The sequence below is a fragment of the Bufo bufo genome, chromosome 4 (assembly GCF_905171765.1).
Source record: "Bufo bufo chromosome 4, aBufBuf1.1, whole genome shotgun sequence".
NCBI lineage: Eukaryota > Metazoa > Chordata > Amphibia > Anura > Bufonidae > Bufo > Bufo bufo.
In genome coordinates this window covers 615,409,169-615,427,734 of record NC_053392.1, presented here as the reverse complement: position 1 = coordinate 615,427,734, position 18,566 = coordinate 615,409,169, and the positions used below count along the sequence as shown (strand labels likewise).

The 18,566-nt window shown below is 45.3% G+C and overlaps 2 protein-coding genes across 2 annotated transcripts in view; both read left to right on the top strand.

The window, feature by feature from the left end:
- LOC120999664 (oocyte zinc finger protein XlCOF6-like) overlaps positions 1-18,566 on the top strand; it is a 2,208,135-nt gene that overhangs the window by 1,860,447 nt on the left and 329,122 nt on the right. The window lies entirely within an intron of this gene.
- LOC120999668 (zinc finger protein OZF-like) overlaps positions 1-18,566 on the top strand; it is a 230,237-nt gene that overhangs the window by 207,156 nt on the left and 4,515 nt on the right. Inside the window, exon 6 of the mRNA XM_040430677.1 lies at positions 2,010-2,067. Coding sequence (XP_040286611.1) covers positions 2,010-2,067 — 58 coding nt within the window. The remainder of the gene's footprint in view (positions 1-2,009; positions 2,068-18,566) is intronic.

Sequence of the window (18,566 nt, the reverse complement as noted above, 5' to 3'; positions counted from 1 at the left end):
GAGAGGTGAGCGCTGCTGGGAATGCTGGGACATTATACATGTATATGTGAAAAGTTTCCCCCCTCACATATACTAATGTGCCACAAACAGGAAGTTAATATCACCAACCATTCCCATTTTATTAAGGTGTATCCATATAAATGGCCCACCCTGTACAATAACGCCAAGGGAGGGTCTGGTAATGACTGTGTCCTTGTGTTGTCAGGTTCCTATAAGGTGTCAGGATGTCGCTGTCTATTTCTCCATGAAGGAGTGGGAGTATTTAGAAGAACACAAGGATCTGTACAAGGACATCATGATGGAGAATCACCAGTCCCTCACATCACCGGGTAAGAGGAGACCTTCCATGACTGTAGAGGAGAGAACTGTTCTGAGTCAGATTCCCCCATCACATATAGACAATGTATTCAGTCACTGTGTGTTTTTCCTACAGATGGATCCAGTCAGAGAAATCCACCAGAGAGATGTCCCAGTCCTCCGTATTCCCAGGACTGTCCAGGGGAGAAACCAAATATCCCACTGGATCATCAGGTAGATGAAGCTGAGGTTTCTACAAATCCCCTATAGACTGATGTATTAAGTAACCTCCCCCAGCAGCAGTGGAGTACACTGTCCGCTCTTCTTATTATTATTGGCCACACATGATTTCTGGATTCATAAAAGATTGTATTAAGGTTTGGATATCCACTTGGAGATTGAGAGTCAAGGTGGATAAAGGAAAGTTTTGCTGTAGAGATGTAAATCAAGGGCTATTCATAGTATTCAGTATATTGGTATTCAGTATATTGGGCAGACTTGATGGGCCAAATGGTTCTTATCTGCTGATACATTCTATGTTTCTATCATAAAATAACAGCACAATCATAGACTAAAAGCATCCAAGGAAGAATACCGACATGAGTTAAAAGTAATTTATGAAGTCTTTAAATCAGATTTTTTGTATACAAATTAAAAAAAAAATGCCCTTTGCTCAAAAATCTGGCAACTTTTTAATATTCTCACTGCTATTGCCACTTTTCAAAATAGAGGTGAGTCCACCAGGGCCGGACACATTACAATAATTTATGCCAGAAAACTGCAATCTACCCCAAATACTGGCATTTTAGTTTCTGGTGCATGGACGGCATAGATGTGACAAATGTTTAGGAGGCCTGACTTCAGTAAATGACCCCATTGACTTACTAGTTAGTTACATAATCTTGATGCTATTGCAACATATTAGTGCAGGGTATTCAAAATTTGGGTCACCAGAAAAGACAAGAGCATAAAGGGATTGTGTTCTGGAAAATATTCTAGATTTTTAGAACCAGCACGTGGATGCAGTTAAACATTTAGTATCGTCCGTGAGTTCTTCAATAAAAGCTATCTCTAAAGGCGCCACCTGCTGTTTGTTCTTTTCCTTATTTCTCTGTTCACCTCATTGAGGTGGTCGCATGTGCTCAGTTTAGTTTTTCAGCTGCCACCAGACATATCTTCTGTTAGAAGGTGTGACAGTTACAGGGAAAGAGCTACGGCAAAAAGGACATGACCCCTGAGAAAGGACATGTTCCCTGCGTTGCCAGCCTGAAACAAATCTAGCAGAGCAATTATTGGGGAGATCTCTGGATCCACGTGAGGTTCAGGGCTGGTTCTACCATGTACTATATGATGTCTTCTTTTCATTTTTTACATCAATCATGGCATAGCCCCTTTTAATAGGAAATAAGTTCACATTTCCAGCTGCGATAAAATACTTTTTCAGTCAAAACTACGACAATAATCTAATCTAATAATCTAACTGGAGGTGATGAGCACAGCGTCTACTCCAGGATAGGATCAGGTCATTTGATGCCTTATATGATGTGTACAATACTGGGCTGAATGTTGATCCTATCTGATCACCACTTGAGGAGATCCTTCTCCTTTTAGAGCAGATTGGTTCTGGTCTTCTAGGGGTTTTTGACCTTCCCCTGGATATAAGATAAACTTGTGTTCTGTTTTCTTTATTTCTCATGTCTTTAATCTTACAGGACAGTTCTGGAGGAACAATGATCAGCTTAGAAAAACCTGTATCAATGTCGGTGAAAGGTAAGAGACTTTCAGAAATCTTGAATAATGGATATTTTTTATACAGACTGATCATAGGGCCAATTTTCCAGGATGAGAGTTTGTAGAAACGCTTGTTCACAATAATTGGTCGTGTAAAGATACCCGATAAATGGACAATATTTGCCCCTCGGGTGATGATGTCTGTCGACCGTCACCAAAACGTATCATTTCTTGACAGCAGGTTGTGCGGTATAAGCTGGGATCTGCTGCCCAGAAACCGTGATTCTCTGTCTACAAGCTATCGAAGTAGAGATCGATTGTCTCAATGCATCTGCATGTAAATGAGGCTTCATCTCTGCTAATGATCAGGTAAATATTTTGAATGCTTGTTTATTCCTAATAATTGCCTGAAACATTGGCCTGTGTTAATGTCACAGTCCCTTCCGATGTCAGAAGATAAAAGAGACTGGCTACACGTGAATGGAGCTAACTTTCTTTTTGGTCACTTTTGCGTTAGTGTTGTTGTTGTTTATGACCACACCCCTTGTTTCAGGTGTAGCTTAGTCGTCATCACTCCTCCCCTATATAGTCTGACCTCACTCTTCTGAGTATGCGGTTGATAGCTTTATTTGGTTTTGGAAGAGTTGGTGTGTTGTCCTCTCTGGTGATCCTGCTCGTCCATCTCTCTACAGAAGTTAAGTGTCTTGTTTCTTTGTGGATTGTTTACACTCCCCTTGTCTGTTGTTACTAGGCCTCAGGGAGACGCTGGTTCCTTCACCTGGGAAGGAACGGGTCGTCTCAAGCCCTGCCAATACCCAAAGGGCTCTTTAGGGTCTCCAGGGCCTCCAGGTTCCAGTGTATGGGCATTCCTACCATCAGGGTGTGCCCATACGGATAGGAGTTAGGGCAAGGAGTAGGGTTCTATAGGAGGTGTCCCTTTCCCTAGCTTTGAGGCCTAGTGGCTATTCCCTTCCCTGCTGTCAGTGTGGTGTTCCCCCCCATACCTCATCCGTGATAGTTAAAGGACCTGAAGTCCAGAGAAATGTTCTCCTTATCGTCATTAATATTACTTCTACTAGATTTAGTAGGGTCCAACCTGCAGCTGACCAAACAAGAAGAGAAATAGCTAATGAGCTGAGTGTGATGTTCATGATGCTTGGGAGAAAATATAACTAAAACCAGATACTCATATTTTCTTATTTTCCCCGGAGCCTCCACAACGGCACTCACAGGAGTGTGTCCCCGCCCCCAGGACAGGAAACAATGTAGAAGCGGAAGATTTAAAGGGCCTCCTCCCCCTTACCTATTCAGTCGTTGTTTCCTGTCCTCGGGATGGGCGTGGAAGCCTCTCCTGGAGTGCCTGGAAAAACTATTTTTATGTCGCCCAGCCTTGCCTCCTTCTTGGGGGTCCTTCCCCACGTTCATGTGGGAGGGCTGGAACAGGGAACAGGTCCCCCGGGGACGCAAGGCCTCCCTTTCCCGTTCCTGGGAGTAAGCCCTGCTTGCATGCTTCCCCGGGCACGCGCGACAGTTCAGAGCTGGAACTGTCGCGGGATCCTGCGCGTGACGTCATCTGGAGAGATTCTCCTTGGCAAGAGAATCTCGCGGGTGGGCGGAGCAGCGTTCAAATTTCATGAAGGAATTCACAGACGTCCTCCTCGCTCTCTGCTTAGTAGAACTACAGGTAACAGCAAGATATAAGCAAATACTAAGTGAAAAATAAACTGCTTGGTGGCCATACTTACTGCAAGAGCAGTTAGAAGCTCTTTGCGCATATAATTGATCAAAAATATGTCGGGCTCATCTACCGAACGACAAGGTGGCTTCTCATCAGATGGGGCCTACTCTAACATGCCTCTCCTGGGCTTACAGCCTACAATCTGGGAAAAGTAGCACCCACCTTGTCGTTCGGTAGATGGGCCCGACATATTTTTGGTCGTTTATGTTCTATCCCATGTGAAGATGACAGATTATTTGGCTCCACCCTGGACGACATCTTGGATAATGCTGTGGATAAGAAAAAAGTTTTTCCAATGGAAAATCGCTACTTCCATCAGAGACGTTCCTTTCAGAATCAAAAAAGATCCAAAATGGACCCTAAGAAAAAGGAAGGGTCAAAGAGATGGCAGCCCTCTAAAGGTAGGGGTAGAAGATTTCTTTTCAACCCCGAGAACTCAACCTCAAAGCAATGACGCCAGATGCCAAGTGGGGGGCAGACTAAGGCATTTCGCTTCTATCTGGGAAGATTTAGGAGCCTTCCTGTGGGTGATAGACATCTTAAAACAAGGCCTAAGGTTGGAGTTTCGTTACTTTCCTCCAGCCAGCTTCTTGGTCAACAAGCTGCCTCAGAAAGAAAAACAGGCCTGCCTGGAGTCAGAGATTTCCTCTCTAGTTCAAAAGAAGAAGGACAAGGCAAAGGCTTCTATTCTCCAGTTTTTTTTGTCCAAAAGCCAAACGGGTCATACCGCCTGATAATAAACTTAAAATGTCTAAATAGATCCATCATATACAAACGCTTCAAGATGGAATCAATAAAATCCACAATAAACATTCTTCCACAAGATTGCTTCATGGCGACCATAGATCTGCAGGACGCCTATTATCACGTTCCAATTTCAATCAACCATCAAAAGTTCCTCAGAATTGCCGTCTTCCTAAAACATCTGCTTTTTTATTTCCAGTTTGCAGCCCTCCCATTTGGGCTCTCTTCAGCCCCAAGGGTATTCTCCAAAATAATGGCAGAAGTCACCAAGACCCTCTACCTAAAAGGCATTCAGATCGTACCATATCTCGACGATTTCCTGGTAGCCTCACCATCTGTGGAAGTCCTCCAGTCCCACCTGGCAGAGGTCCAGAAGTGTTTTACCACTTTCGGGTGGATTATAAATTAAAAAAAATCTGACTTTATTCCGGAACAAAGGAAGACCTTCCTGGGGGTCCTTTTAGATTCCCATCTATTAATGTCATTTCTTCCTCAGGAAAAACAAGACGATCTGCTCCTGAAAATTTCCCAGTTTTGCAGCCGGAATATAACATCAATACGGAACATCATGACCATCCTGGGGCTTCTAACATCGACAATCCCGTCGGTCAGGTGGGTCCAGTTCCACACAAGAACTCTACAGGCGTTCCTTCTATCCTCCTGGAACGGCACCACCTCTACCCTAGAAAAATGGGTGATCATTCCAAGGTCAGTAAAAAAATCCTTAATGTAGTGGAGAATTCGGAAGCACCTTCAGACAGGGGTTTTCTGGCGGCAAGGGGGACAGATGATTGTGACTACGGATGCCAGCAGTACAGGCTGGGGGGGTCATTCAGACGGAAAAGTGGTCCAAGGCACCTGGGGAACAGATATGTAGCATGCCTCCTCCAATCTAAAAGAACTCTCGGCCATTTACAACGTTATTGTCTCCCTTCACACTCTCTCATCGCCAAAAAGTATAAAAGTATTTTCGGACAACACTACAGCTGTTGCCTATTTAAACAAACAAGGGGGAACCAGGAGTCGCTCCCTAGCGGCAGTAGCCACAAAGATCTTCTACTGGGCAGAGAAAAACCTTACTTCACTAACAGCTATACATGTCAGAGGGGAGGACAATACGTTGGGCGACTTCCTCAGTCGCCAAACCTTAAGAGAAGGGGAATGGTCCTTGAATCCTCATGTATTTCATCAATTATGCCTCAGGTGGGGGACTCCGGAATTAGACCTTTTTGCCTCAAGGGTCAACAAACGGACCAGACAATTTTTCTCCCTCTCCCAGGGGGATCAACCACTGTGGGTAGATGCTCTGTCCCGTCCGTGGCCCAGATGTCTTCTTTACGCCTCCCCCCCTTTAGTTTAAGACACAAAGCTCTGATGAAGGTGAAGGAGGAAGGGGCCAATGTAATTTTCATAGCCCCCTACTGGCCAAGAAGGTCATGGTTCCCCCTACTGCTCAGACTTTCCGCAGGAAACTTCTGGACTCTCCCATTGACGCCGGATCTCCTACACCAAGGGCCAGTGCGTCATCCGAGTGTCAATCAACTAAGCCTGACGGCCTGGAGACTGAACGCTGGGCCCTAAAGAAAAAAGGTCTCTCAGATGCGGTGATTACCACTCTCCTGCTTAGTCGGAAGCCCATAAGATCAAAGATCTACCTGAGGACCTGGAATGCCTTTCTGTCCTTCTCAGGTAACATAATTTCCCCAGGGATTCCTCAAATTTTACAATTTCTTCAAGTAGGACTTGATAAGGCCTTAGACCGGCAACTCTCGATGTACAGGTTTCGGCCTTAAGTGCATTCTTGGACATTAAATTGTCAGAATCCCCATTGGTCAGGCGCTTTCTAAAAGGTGCTATGAGAAGGGTCCCCATATCTCGTCCTACTGCTGCGCCCTGGGATCTCAACCTGGTTCTTTCGGTTCTGATGTATCCTCCGTTTGAACCAATTGACGAAATCCCTCTGATACTACTCACGCTCAAAACAGTGTTTCTTACTGCAATAGCAGTGTTTCTTACTGCAATCTAACTGCTTGAAGAATTGGGGAAATCCAGGCTTTTTCCTGCAAATCTCAATATTTAGTAATTCTGGATGATCGTATAATCCTTAAACACTGTCCAGCCTTCCTCCCCAAGGTTGTTTCTAGATTCCATTGCGAGCAGGAAATCTCGCTGCCTTCCTTCTGCCCTTCACCATCCTCTGAGAAAGAGGAGAGGTATCATAACTTGGATGTGAGGAGAACCGTACTTTGCTACCTCAACAACACTACCTCCATCAGATGTTCTGACCAGTTGTTTCTCCAGTTCCAAGGCCCCAACAAAGGTTGTGTGGCCAGTAAGCCAACTATAGCAGGATGGATAAAAAGTATGATCAGATCTGCCTATTTACAGAAGGATTTTCAACCTACCGAGGGTATTAGGGCTCATTTCACCAGAGCAGTATCCTCCTCATGGGCCGAAGCCGCATCAGTCACGTTGGATTAGATTTGTAGGGCGGCCACATGTGCCAGTCCTATGACTTTCTTTAACCATTACAGATTGAACGTTTATAAAAACCAGGACTTGTCCTTTGGTAGTAGAGTACTTTCAGCTGCAGTCCCTCCCCAGGCATATTTACTCTGTCAATCCTCCTGTGAGTGCCGTTATGGAGGCGCTGGGGAAAAGAGATAATTACTCTTACCGGCAGGGCTGTGGAGTCGGAGTCGGAGGCAATTTTGGGTACCTGGAGTCGGAGTCGGCAAAAAATGAACCGACTCCGACTCCTACTAGATTTAAATTGGAATAAAAAATAAAAAAAAGCAAGTTTAAATGTCCCAATTCACCAAAAGTTATAATTACCGTATTTTATGAGGGCATCTGTGGATGGCACTGTTATGGGGGCATCTGTGGGTGGCACTGTTATGGGGGCATCTTTGGGTGGCACTGTTATGGGGGCATCTGTGGATGGCACTGTTATGGGGGCATCTGTGGATGGCACTGTTATGGGGGCATATGTGGATGGCACTGTTATGGGGGCATATGTGGATGGCACTGTTATGGGGGCATATGTGGATGGCACTGTTATGGGGGCATATGTGGATGGCACTGTTATGGGGGGTCATTGTGGGGGCATCTGTGGTTGACACATATATAGCATCTTATCTTATGTGTCATCCACAGATCCCCCCCCCCCCCCATAACAGTGTCCCTGTGTAGTGAATGGGGGCCAGCATCTGTTTCTGTAATGGCAGCGGGGCCCGGTGCCTGCTTCATTCATAAAGTGGGCGGAGCAGGCGCGTGAAGTAGTGAGCTACGCTACGAGCGCCCACCCGGCCTCCTGACTGCCAAGAAGTTAGTAGTAAGTAGTACAGCGCTAGATTTAAGATGATTGGAATACTTTAACAATACCCACAAGTTAGATATGATTACTGTATACTACAGTGAGCGGGGCCCGGTGTAGTAGAATGCAGTGACTGCACCGGGCCCCGCTGCCATTACAGAAACAGATGCCGGCCCCCAGCCCCTCCTCCCTCTCAGCCTATTCACCGGACGGTCGCAGCATTCGTCCCCATAAGACGCACTGCTATTTTTCCCCCACTTTTGCGAAAAATACGGTACTTCTCTACTGTAGGAATAAAAGCCAATGCATGCAGTGCGTCACGTTACCGCAAAACGAACACGTTAAGTGACCGTGAAGAAGCATGCTTTTCATATGCTTCACTATATGGCACGCAACGCACAGTTAAGGAGCGGCAATACTTATACTTTCCATTGTGTTGTGTTCCGCTGTTACAGGGAACGCAGCGCCCATGGTTAACCTCGCCTCTCACTGATAACTGATGAAGTAAATATGTTTTTTGCAGGACTAGAGACACTTGTATAAGTGAAGGGAATGGATAGTCAATAGCTCAAGACTGAAGCTGTAAACCATTTGAAAAACTGCTGTCATTCAGCTAAGGCTATAAAAACTTGTAAACTCAGATTGTTAGCTTAAACTTTAAACATGACTATGGGATTCTACTAGGGAAATCATGTTTTACAATAAATGCCCCTTCCTGGATCCTCCCACTGCTCTATCTTCAGCAAAAGATCAGCACACAAAGGAGAAGGCAGCGGCTTCCTAGCCAGTAGTTCTGACATGTAATGATATGTATGTTGCCTTTCTTTCCTTCAAGGAATGTATAAAATAAATTTGCATATTAAATACAGAGGAGTCGGAAGTACCAAAAAACGGAGGAGTCGGAGTCGGACCATTTATCTACTGACTCCACAGCCCTGCTTACCGGTAATTGGTTTTTCCAATAGCCTCCACAACGGCACTGGGATTTTCCCACCCTGTTATATTTCTCTTTTGTTGTTTACTATAATGAAGTAATGATCCTTTGTTCTTTAATACATATTCATTCTTGCATCATTTCCGTGTCCTCTCTTATTGACTGAATAGGTAAGGGGGAGGAGGCCCTTTAAATCTTCCGCTTCTACGTTGTTTCCTGTCCTTAGGGCGGGGACACCCTCCTGTGAGTGCCGTTGTGGAGGCTATTGGAAAAACCAGTTACCGGTAAGAGTAATTATCTCTTTTTTAGATATTTTTTTTTTTTTCCTTATTTGATCTTGCCTGAGCTGCTGCTCCATTTTGTTATGAGCAGTTCAGCAGCCACTTGGCAACCTGTTGATGGCACATTGACATTCAGAGGAGACTGTGGTGGGCCTGTTCTGTGACCTGTTCATTAGGAAATATTATACTGTATGGTCTGAATAGAAACGCCTGTTGTTATCTCGACAAAGCGATTATATTCTGGGACCTTTGCCGACAAAGAACTCCTGAAAACCATGATATTTTCTTTGATCTTTTTGATCTTTCAGTTTTTTGTTTTTTTTTTACAAGTACGTGAAATACTGAAATTGTACATAATCTTGTTTTCTTACATGTCCTATTTTACTATATATCTCTCGTCTTGCTATTCTTTCAATAAAGCTTGATTGTTTCTAGTTAGACATCAGAGAAGTCACACAGGAGAGAAGCCATGTTCATGTTCAGAATGTGGGAAAAGTTTTAGTCAGAAATCTTGTGAGCCATCTAAGAATCCACTTAGAAGAAAAACCATATTCATATTCAGAATGTGGAAAATGTTTTACTCTAAAATTCTGTTTTGATAGACATCAGAGAAGTCACACAGGAGAGAAGCCAGTTTAATGTTTAGATTGTAGGAAATGTGACAGATTTGGAGCTTCATTGTAGGACCTGCTGCCTAATGATGCCTTCTGATGTAGAACTTAACCCCTTGAGGATCAGTGTTGTATTAGTACGGTACAGACAGGAGTACTCAGAAGACCTGCACTAAACTATTGTGGCATTCTGATTGCATGGACACTGCCATTATGCCCACAGTAGTAGTAATACACAGCCATTATCCTGCTTCAGCAACAGAGATCACTGTTTAACCCTCTATCTGCTGTTATCAAAGCTGATTGATGCATAGAGGGGGTAGAACAAAGAGGCATCCCCATTTGACGTCATTCACACTTGATTATGGAAATACTGAAGCAAAGCCGTCATCTCACTGGTCAGGATTACAGAACATACTGCTTATTCTTGTACTCAATTTTCCATCAGTAGAGGAGAACAGGGTTTCATTAACTTAAAGGGGTTATCCGGTAATAAATAATGATGACCTTTCCACAGAATTAGTCATTAATATCAGATCAGCAGTGGGTTAGACAATCCATGAGCGCCGTTGCCTCTTCCTAGGCCATGCTTTGGTAATTGATGTGACAAACTGCCATTTGCCACTGGGCATTGTAGAGGACTTATGGCTAGCCTCCTGCCCTACGACTATGGCCCCGGGACATGTTGCCCTTCAGGAACAGTGACAGAACTGTGCCGCATGTCTGGACTGTTGGTGGGACCGAACGCGGTCAGCGGTGTATGCTGGGGATTCTGTGAAGCTGGAATCGGATGCACGGATACACGAACGCCGCTGACCCTTACCTTCTGCCATACTGAACTTTCAGCTCCAGAGACTAAGTCCCGTTCGAAGATGGGACTTAGTCATTTTTCTGCATGGAATTGACCGACCGCACAGCCCAAATCTATGGAACTGTTTTGGGCAGGAAGTTGTGCTTGCGGTCGGTCATAAAGGACTTCCACTAAACTTTTGATCCGCTGGAGGGATTTGTGTGATTTTTGGAAGTGTTTATGTTTGATGTATGCAGAGTTTAAATATGTAATTTTTATGGAGATGGAATGTATGGTTTTAAAGTTAGTGTATGTTTAAAAACTGTATTTTTACTGTCTGTGATAGTTATGTTAATCCATAATTATATCCCAGACAGAAGGGAGGATTTTGTGTATTCGGGTGGGGATTCCTCTCCTATTGTTCCCACATGTGTATTGGTGGTCTCCCTTTGTCCTAGGAGATAATTGAATTGCTCTTCGGGTGTCTCCAGGGCAGAGAGGAGGAGACCATGATGCATTGTGGGAACCTGCATAAATACGGGCGGGTAGCCCTCAATAAACAGTTCATGTTCAGTTCCTGTTTTAACCCTTCAAAACGCAGCCTCGTCTCGTTATTGGAGGGAATTGCTGTGTAACGCTGGGGATTGCTATGCTCTGCATATTCCCTGGAGGAGAGATCTTTCCCACACGGTCCTGAATGCTGGAGGTTCATTCAGGGTGGAAGGAAGACGGCGCGGCTCCAGTTAAGCTACGGCGGTTGTGGAGTCTACGGTGGTTGTGGTGTCCAGTGCGGTGCTTGTGGTCCTCGGCGCAAGCTAGGAAGCGTCCATTAACGGAAGCGGATCCGTTACAATTGAGATCTGCACACCTTCTTGCAGGTGGGTGCTCACAGAGGGATAAGTAAATATCTGAGAGAAATTCTATGGCACACCAATTTTGACTGATATTACAGTGTCGTTTTATTCATTCTTTTTAAACACTTTGTGTCACATCCCTTTCCTCCTGGGCGCATTGGATTACAGATCACCTGATAAAGGTCATTAGTGACCGAAACGTCGGGACAATGTACATAGTCGCATGCTATGCCTTGAATAATATTGGATGTAATGTGACACAAAGTGTTCAAAAAAAATGAATAAAACTACACTGTAATATCAGTCAAAATTGGTGTGCCATAGAATTTCTCTCAGATCTTCCTAGGCCATATGACATCACCGTACATCAGTCACGTGGCCTAGTTGGAACTCAGCCCCATTGAAGTGAATTGGGCTGGGCTGCAATACGAATATATATGTTTGATTAATACTTGTATCTTTATGATTTTATGTTCAATTCACTTTTTGAGCAGATTGTGGCTCTTTAAGTGCGTCGATGGTATAAAGATAGGACTTACAGTATGTACATCCTGACGTCAGTGGCCTGAGGAAGCGCGATCTTGTGCGAAAAGGCTGTCGCCATGGTCCACTGGTGTTAGGTACGCTAGTCCGCCCTTTATGCTGCACATTTGTATTTAACCTACCTGGATTAATAAAAAGAAGATTCCGCGAGTATGGTGAGTGCCGCCTTTTCCTGTTTCTTCAGATGGTTATTCTGCGACTAGTTTTCTTCTTATTGGCTGAGCACCGCCGTGTGGATCCATATGGACTCGGGTCTGCTCACATACTAACCTCGAGATAGGGGTGGAAGTCGTGCCATCCGATCTGTTACTTGTGACTTGGATCCAAGCACAGCTGTGCTTGGGAGAGATGCCAGGAGCCGGCTATGCTCACTTGGTGAGAGTGGCAGTTCTCCATAACAGCTGATTGGCCGAGGTGCCGGGACTCTGATCCCTGCCTATCTGATAATGATGACCTATCCTGAGGATAGGTCATCATTACATATTACTGGGTAACACCTGTAAATAAATCTGCCTCTTCCACATGATAATTAAAAGGAACTCTCTGGACCATATGTGACCTATTAAATCTGGTCTAAAGGAAATGCAGGCAGTGGAGATGCTGTATGTGGTCCTGAGGGGAACATACTCTATAAACCGTCCCAATGTGTCTATTGCTGATCAAGGTGGTGTCATTGTGGCGATAATCAGCTGGAGTCACAATCACTTGTACTGGAAGTGATTTATCAGCGGCTACTGGAAATCCTGCTATTGAATTTTTTTTTTACCAGATAATTTTTATTAACATTTGTCGTAATATAAGACAACATATCCCCCCACACCAACCCTCCTGTGTAACAGAAGCATACTAAAGCTAATTCAAGAACACCATGTAATGAAAGGTGAGAAAATGCTGTATAGAAAGTGTAAAAAGCTTTCACCACCATGCGTCATACAAACAAATTACGCTCTCCTCACAGCTATCCCAGTGGGAGCCAAAATGTAATTAGCCATTGCAGAGTACAGATAGTTTGGCAAGGTGTTCACCAGCCAGTCCTGAATATTAAATCCAGGCAGACCATTGAGAGGAAAACTTTTTAATTGATCCTCTTTTGTGGTATATCCCGTTCTCTAAGCGTATCAGGCGAATAACCTTACGTTTTAGCCCCAGGAGAGAAGGTGCAGTAGGTACTAGCCAGGGTGAGGCAGTTTTCTAGTTTGATATAGGATTTTAACAAGAATATCTTTTTTTTAATAGACGGTCCAAGAGAGATGTCTGTCTGATACAACTGATAAGAAAACCTTTACTGATGTAGTAGGGATCATTTTTCACCTCCGATCTGTCATATCTTTGAAGTTTTCTGAACTTCACGTAATTTCATGTCCTGAGTTACAAGCCACTACAATGGAACGGACAAATTCTAGGATCCAGTATGCCTATGAATGTGTTTTATTTTGTGGATTGTTCACGTAATTCTTATGTAGATTCTAATTTTCAAATTCTGACTCTTCAAATTGCATAAATGGATTGTGAGATGTCTCATACCCAATTCAAAGAACAGAAATGTATGAAAGAAAGCATTTTGGTGTCCATGATGAAGGGTCCTTCTTTTTTTGGTTGGAGAGGCTCACAATGTTCAATTGAGTTTTCCTCTGCAATGATTATCCCATTGTCTTCCTATGGGATAATAATCTTGTAATCTATTCAGAGCAATTTTTCCATATTGTTCATTATAGTTCTAGATTTTAATTATTTCTCTTAAATTTACCTAATTGGTTTGTGAAATTCCTTATATTCAATGCACTGAACAGATTATATGAAAGAAAGTATTAGGGCTTCCATGATGAAGGTTCCTTCCTTTTAGTTGGAGAAACATACATTGTGGAATTGAGTTTTCATCTTCAGTGATTATCCTGTTCTGTTCTTATAGGATAATGATTTTATAACAGCGATCATTCCATATTTATTATATTTCCTGTTTTTAGATATAATGTATATCTTGAGGTCAGGTTTCTTAAAGAATATATAAAAATAAATGTCCTAATAACTGTGGTAAAATTATAGTAATTGTGGTGAGAGGCCAGTTATAACAGAGAACTGACTAGATATATCCATAGGTTTCACAGAATAACCATTAATTCTAAAACATAACTTTTAATAATTACTATTAATATATTGGACCCTTTAGATAAAGAAATGAATATAAATAGGCAAAAACAAAATAAGAATCTATATAGATCTGGTTTCCTCAATGGCAGGACGGGTCACCAGATATGATATTAATGGTGTGAACGGGAAACTATCCCTGATACTAACCCTATTAAGTAGGCCCTGGCTATAAACGGGGGTCTTCTCATCATTATTCGTTTTTTGTTTTTGGCAATCTTATAGATTAGATCTGGTCTCCCTTAGGAATTATCTCATCTGTCACCTACCTTAGGGTCCTCCAGGGCACATCAGGAGGCACGAGACACGGGATCGCCCTTATCAGGGCGGCTATTCCGTTTATAGGCAGGGCCTACTTAATGGGGTTAGTATCAGGGATAGTTTCCTGTTCACACCATTAATATCATATCTGGTGACCCGTCCTGCCATTGAGGAAACCAGATCTATATAGATTCTTATTTTGTTTTTGCCTATTTATATTAATTTCTTTATCTAAAGGGTCCAATATATTAATAGTAATTATTAAAAGTAATGTTTTAGAATTAATGGTTATTCTGTGAAACCTGTCCAATAACTGACCAAATTCTATTATAATCCCTCAAACAGGGTTATGTTTGTTCTGTGAATTAGATATATCCATAGGAGGAAAGGGTCCATACAGGTGCTAAGGATTTGCCGTTTGTCTTTATAGGATACTTGTACAACAAAAGGAGAATCCCAAAATCAAATCAACCCTCCTCTTTATAAAAAAAATTCACATTGACTGGGAGAGAACAGAACACTTAAATGGTGCCCTGCTTTGCATATTTTCGGTTGCAGATTTGCTAATTCACAGAAACGTCTTCTGCCATTGAAGATGGCCGCACTACTTCTCATACTGTCTGTTGCACACTCTGCATTAGTAACCCAGGACACTTCCTATTTGTCCAGCCCTGCTCTTGTTTTGGTCAACACTGTTCATGTGAGCATTACTGGCCAATCCAAGGGCAACAGGAAGTGTCTTGGGCTACCAAATGTGTGGTATGCATCATGTAGTCTGAGAAGCAGTGAGGGAATTGATGGATCTGCAGCTAAAGAGTTGAAAAGGAGACCACCATGTAAGTGTTCTGGTCATTTCCCAGTTAATGTGAATTTGTTTCTTGAACCAGAGAGTCACTTTAATAAGGAAATGTGTTTTGCAATTTAGCATGTATAAGAGTAGGTCTAGGTAATGTCCAGAAATGACATAGTGTCACGGAACCATGAACCAGACGTACAACAAGAGATAAGTGAAAATAAGAAGGCTTTATTGAAAATAAAGCTGTAAAGCAAAAGTCCAAACGGATGGTGAAACCGAGCAGAGTCTTTGCGAAGCCAGAGATCAGGAACCAGAAGGGTAGTCAGACGAAGCCAGGATCAGGAACCAGCAGGGTAGTCAGACGAAGCCAGGATCAGGAACCAGCAGGGTAGTCAGACGAAGCCAGGATCAGGAACCAGCAGGGTAGTCAGACGAAGCCAGGATCAGGAACCAGCAGGGTAGTCAGACGAAGCCAGGATCAGGAACCAGAAGGGTAGTCAGACGAAGCCAGGATCAGGAACCAGAAGCAGCAGCAGTCTTAGAAGCATGTGAACACAAGAGGACCAAGCAAGGAACTGAAGCCACAGACCTCCTATATATATGAGCTAGGCATCCAGCTCCTCCCAGGGGAAGGAGGAGCCGCAGGGTGGAAGGCTACAAGAAACCCAGAAACCAAGATGGCCACCAGCACATGTCAAACGAAGGAGAGCAGCAAGCAGGTAAGACCATGACAGTACCTCCCCCTCAAGGGCCCCTCCTCCGCGGAGCACAAAACGGTTTCTGAGGGAAGCGTGCGTGGAAGGCTCGGAGCAAGGCAGGAGCATGGACATCTGCGGAGGGAACCCAGGAACGCTCCTCTGGACCATAACCACGCCAATGGACCAAAAACTGCAACCGACCGCGGACCAGGCGTGAGTCCAGGATATTGCTCACCTCATATTCCTCACGATTGCCCACTTGGACCGGACGAGGCCGAGGAACCGAGGAAGTGAAACGATTACACACCAGTGGCTTCAACAGGGAGACATGAAACACGTTGGAGATCCGCATGCCAGGAGGAAGCGCAAGGGCATAGGCTACCGGGTTTACCCTGCGAAGCACTCGGAAGGGACCAACAAAGCGAGGCGCCAGCTTGGGAGTGGGCACTCGAAGGTTGAGGTTGCGGGTGGACAACCATACACGGTCTCCGACCTGGTAGGAAGGAGCAGGCGCTCGTCTGCGATCAGCCTGGAGTCTCTGGCGCTGCGCAGAGACCTCAAGGGACTTCTGGATCTGTACCCAAGAAGCACGTAGGACGGAAAGGTGATCCTCCACAGCCGGAATATCCTGGGGAGAGAATACCTCCGGTAACACGGCAGGTTGGAACCCATAATTGGCCATGAAGGGAGACGTCCCAGAGGAAGAGTTCACCGCCGTGTTCCTGGCAAACTCAGCCCAAGGCAGGAGGTCAACCCAATTGTCTTGGTGATCGGAGACATAGCAACGAAGGAATTGCTCCAAGGCCTGATTGGATCGTTCTGCGGCCCCATTGGACTGAGGGTGGTAGGCCGAGGAGAAGGAGAGATGAATCCCCAACTGGGAGCAAAAGGCGCGCCAGAACCTGGACACAAACTGACTCCCCCGATCCGACACAATCTCCTTAGGCAAACCGTGCAACCGGAAGACCTCCCTGGCAAAAATCGTGGCCAACTCTTGTGCAGAGGGTAACTTCTTGAGAGGAACACAGTGGCACATTTTGGAAAACCGATCCACAATCATGAGAATGACCGTATGGCCTCGGGATGCAGGGAGGTCCACAATGAAATCCATCCCCAGGTGTGACCATGGACGCTCCCCGGTGGCTATGGGTTGCAGAAGGCCCAACGGAAGGTGCCGACTTACTCTGGGCACAAACGGAGCATGCCGCTACATATGCGGCGATGTCGGAACGTAGGGAAGGCCACCAGAACAGACGTGAAACAGCCCAGGACAGCTGATTCTTTCCAGGATGCCCCGCGGTCTTGGAGTTATGGTAGGTTCGCAACAACCGAGTGCGCAACTCCTCAGGCACAAAACATCTGCCGTTGGGTCTCCCAGAGGGAGCACCAGATTGAGCCGCCAAAATCTGCTCACCCAGGGGAGAGGTCAGGCTGGTGCGAATGGTGGCCAGGATCTGATTCGGAGGTATGACCGAAGTCGGAATCGACTCCTCCCTGGACAGCTCGGAGTACTGCCGTGATAAGGCATCCGCCCTGATGTTCTTGGAACCGGGTAGGTAGGAGACCACGTAATTAAAACGTGACAAGAACAGAGCCCATCTGGCCTGACGTGGTGTCAATCTCTTGGCCTCAGAAAGGTAGGTCAGATTCTTGTGGTCCGTCAGGATGAGAACCGGAACCACTGAACCCTCGAGCAAGTGCCTCCATTCTTTAAGGGCCTGCACGATGGCCAATAACTCCCTGTCACCAATCTGATAGTTGCACTCCGCGGAAGACAGTTTCCGGGAGTAAAACCCACAAGGAAGCAGAGGACCCTCTGGTGTTCTACGCTGAGACAGAAGGGCGCCTACTCCCGTCTCAGACGCGTCCACCTCGAGGACAAAGGGCAACCCAGGGTTGGGATGCGACAGAATCGGAGCCGACACAAAGGCGGACTTTAGGGCCTCAAAAGCTCGGATGGCCTCGAGCGGCCAGACCTGGGAATTACTGCCCTTCCTGGTCAGATCCGTGAGAGGCTTGGCCAGCATGGAAAAGTCCCTGATGAACTTCCGATAATAATTGGCGAAGCCCAAAAAGCGCTGCAGGGAACGAAGACCACTGGGCTGGGGCCACTGTAAGACAGCCGAAACCTTCTCAGGATCCATGGAGAACCCCTCAGCGGAAATGATGTAACCTAAGAAGGTTACCTGGGATCGGTGAAATTCGCATTTCTCAAGCTTACCGAACAGCTTGTTCTCTCGTAACCGTTGCAACACTCGTCTGACATCCAGAATGTGGGCCTCCATGGATTCAGAATATACCAAGATGTCATCCAAATAGACTACCACACACTGCTGCAACAGGTCACGGAAAACATCGTTGATGAATTCCTGAAAGACTGCGGGCGCATTGCACAACCCAAAGGGCATAACCAAGGATTCGTAATGACCGGTCCTGGTGTTAAACGCGGTCTTCCACTCATCGCCCGCCTTGATCCTTACCAGGTTATATGCCGCCCTCAGGTCGAGTTTGGTAAAGACCGTGGCCCCTTTAAGGCGATCGAACAGCTCGGAAATCAAGGGTATCGGGTAAGCGTTCTTGATCGTGATGCGATTGAGACCCCTGTAATCGATGCAAGGCCTCAACTCACCGCCCTTCTTTTTCACAAAGAAAAATCCAGCCCCTGCCGGGGACGAAGATTTGCGAATGTGTCCGCGTGAAAGCGCCTCCCTCACGTACTCCTCCATGGCCTCATTCTCCGCTACCGACAGTGGATAGACTTTGCCACGAGGAGGAACGGCACCAGATTGTAACTCTATGGCACAATCATATGGGCGGTGCGGAGGTA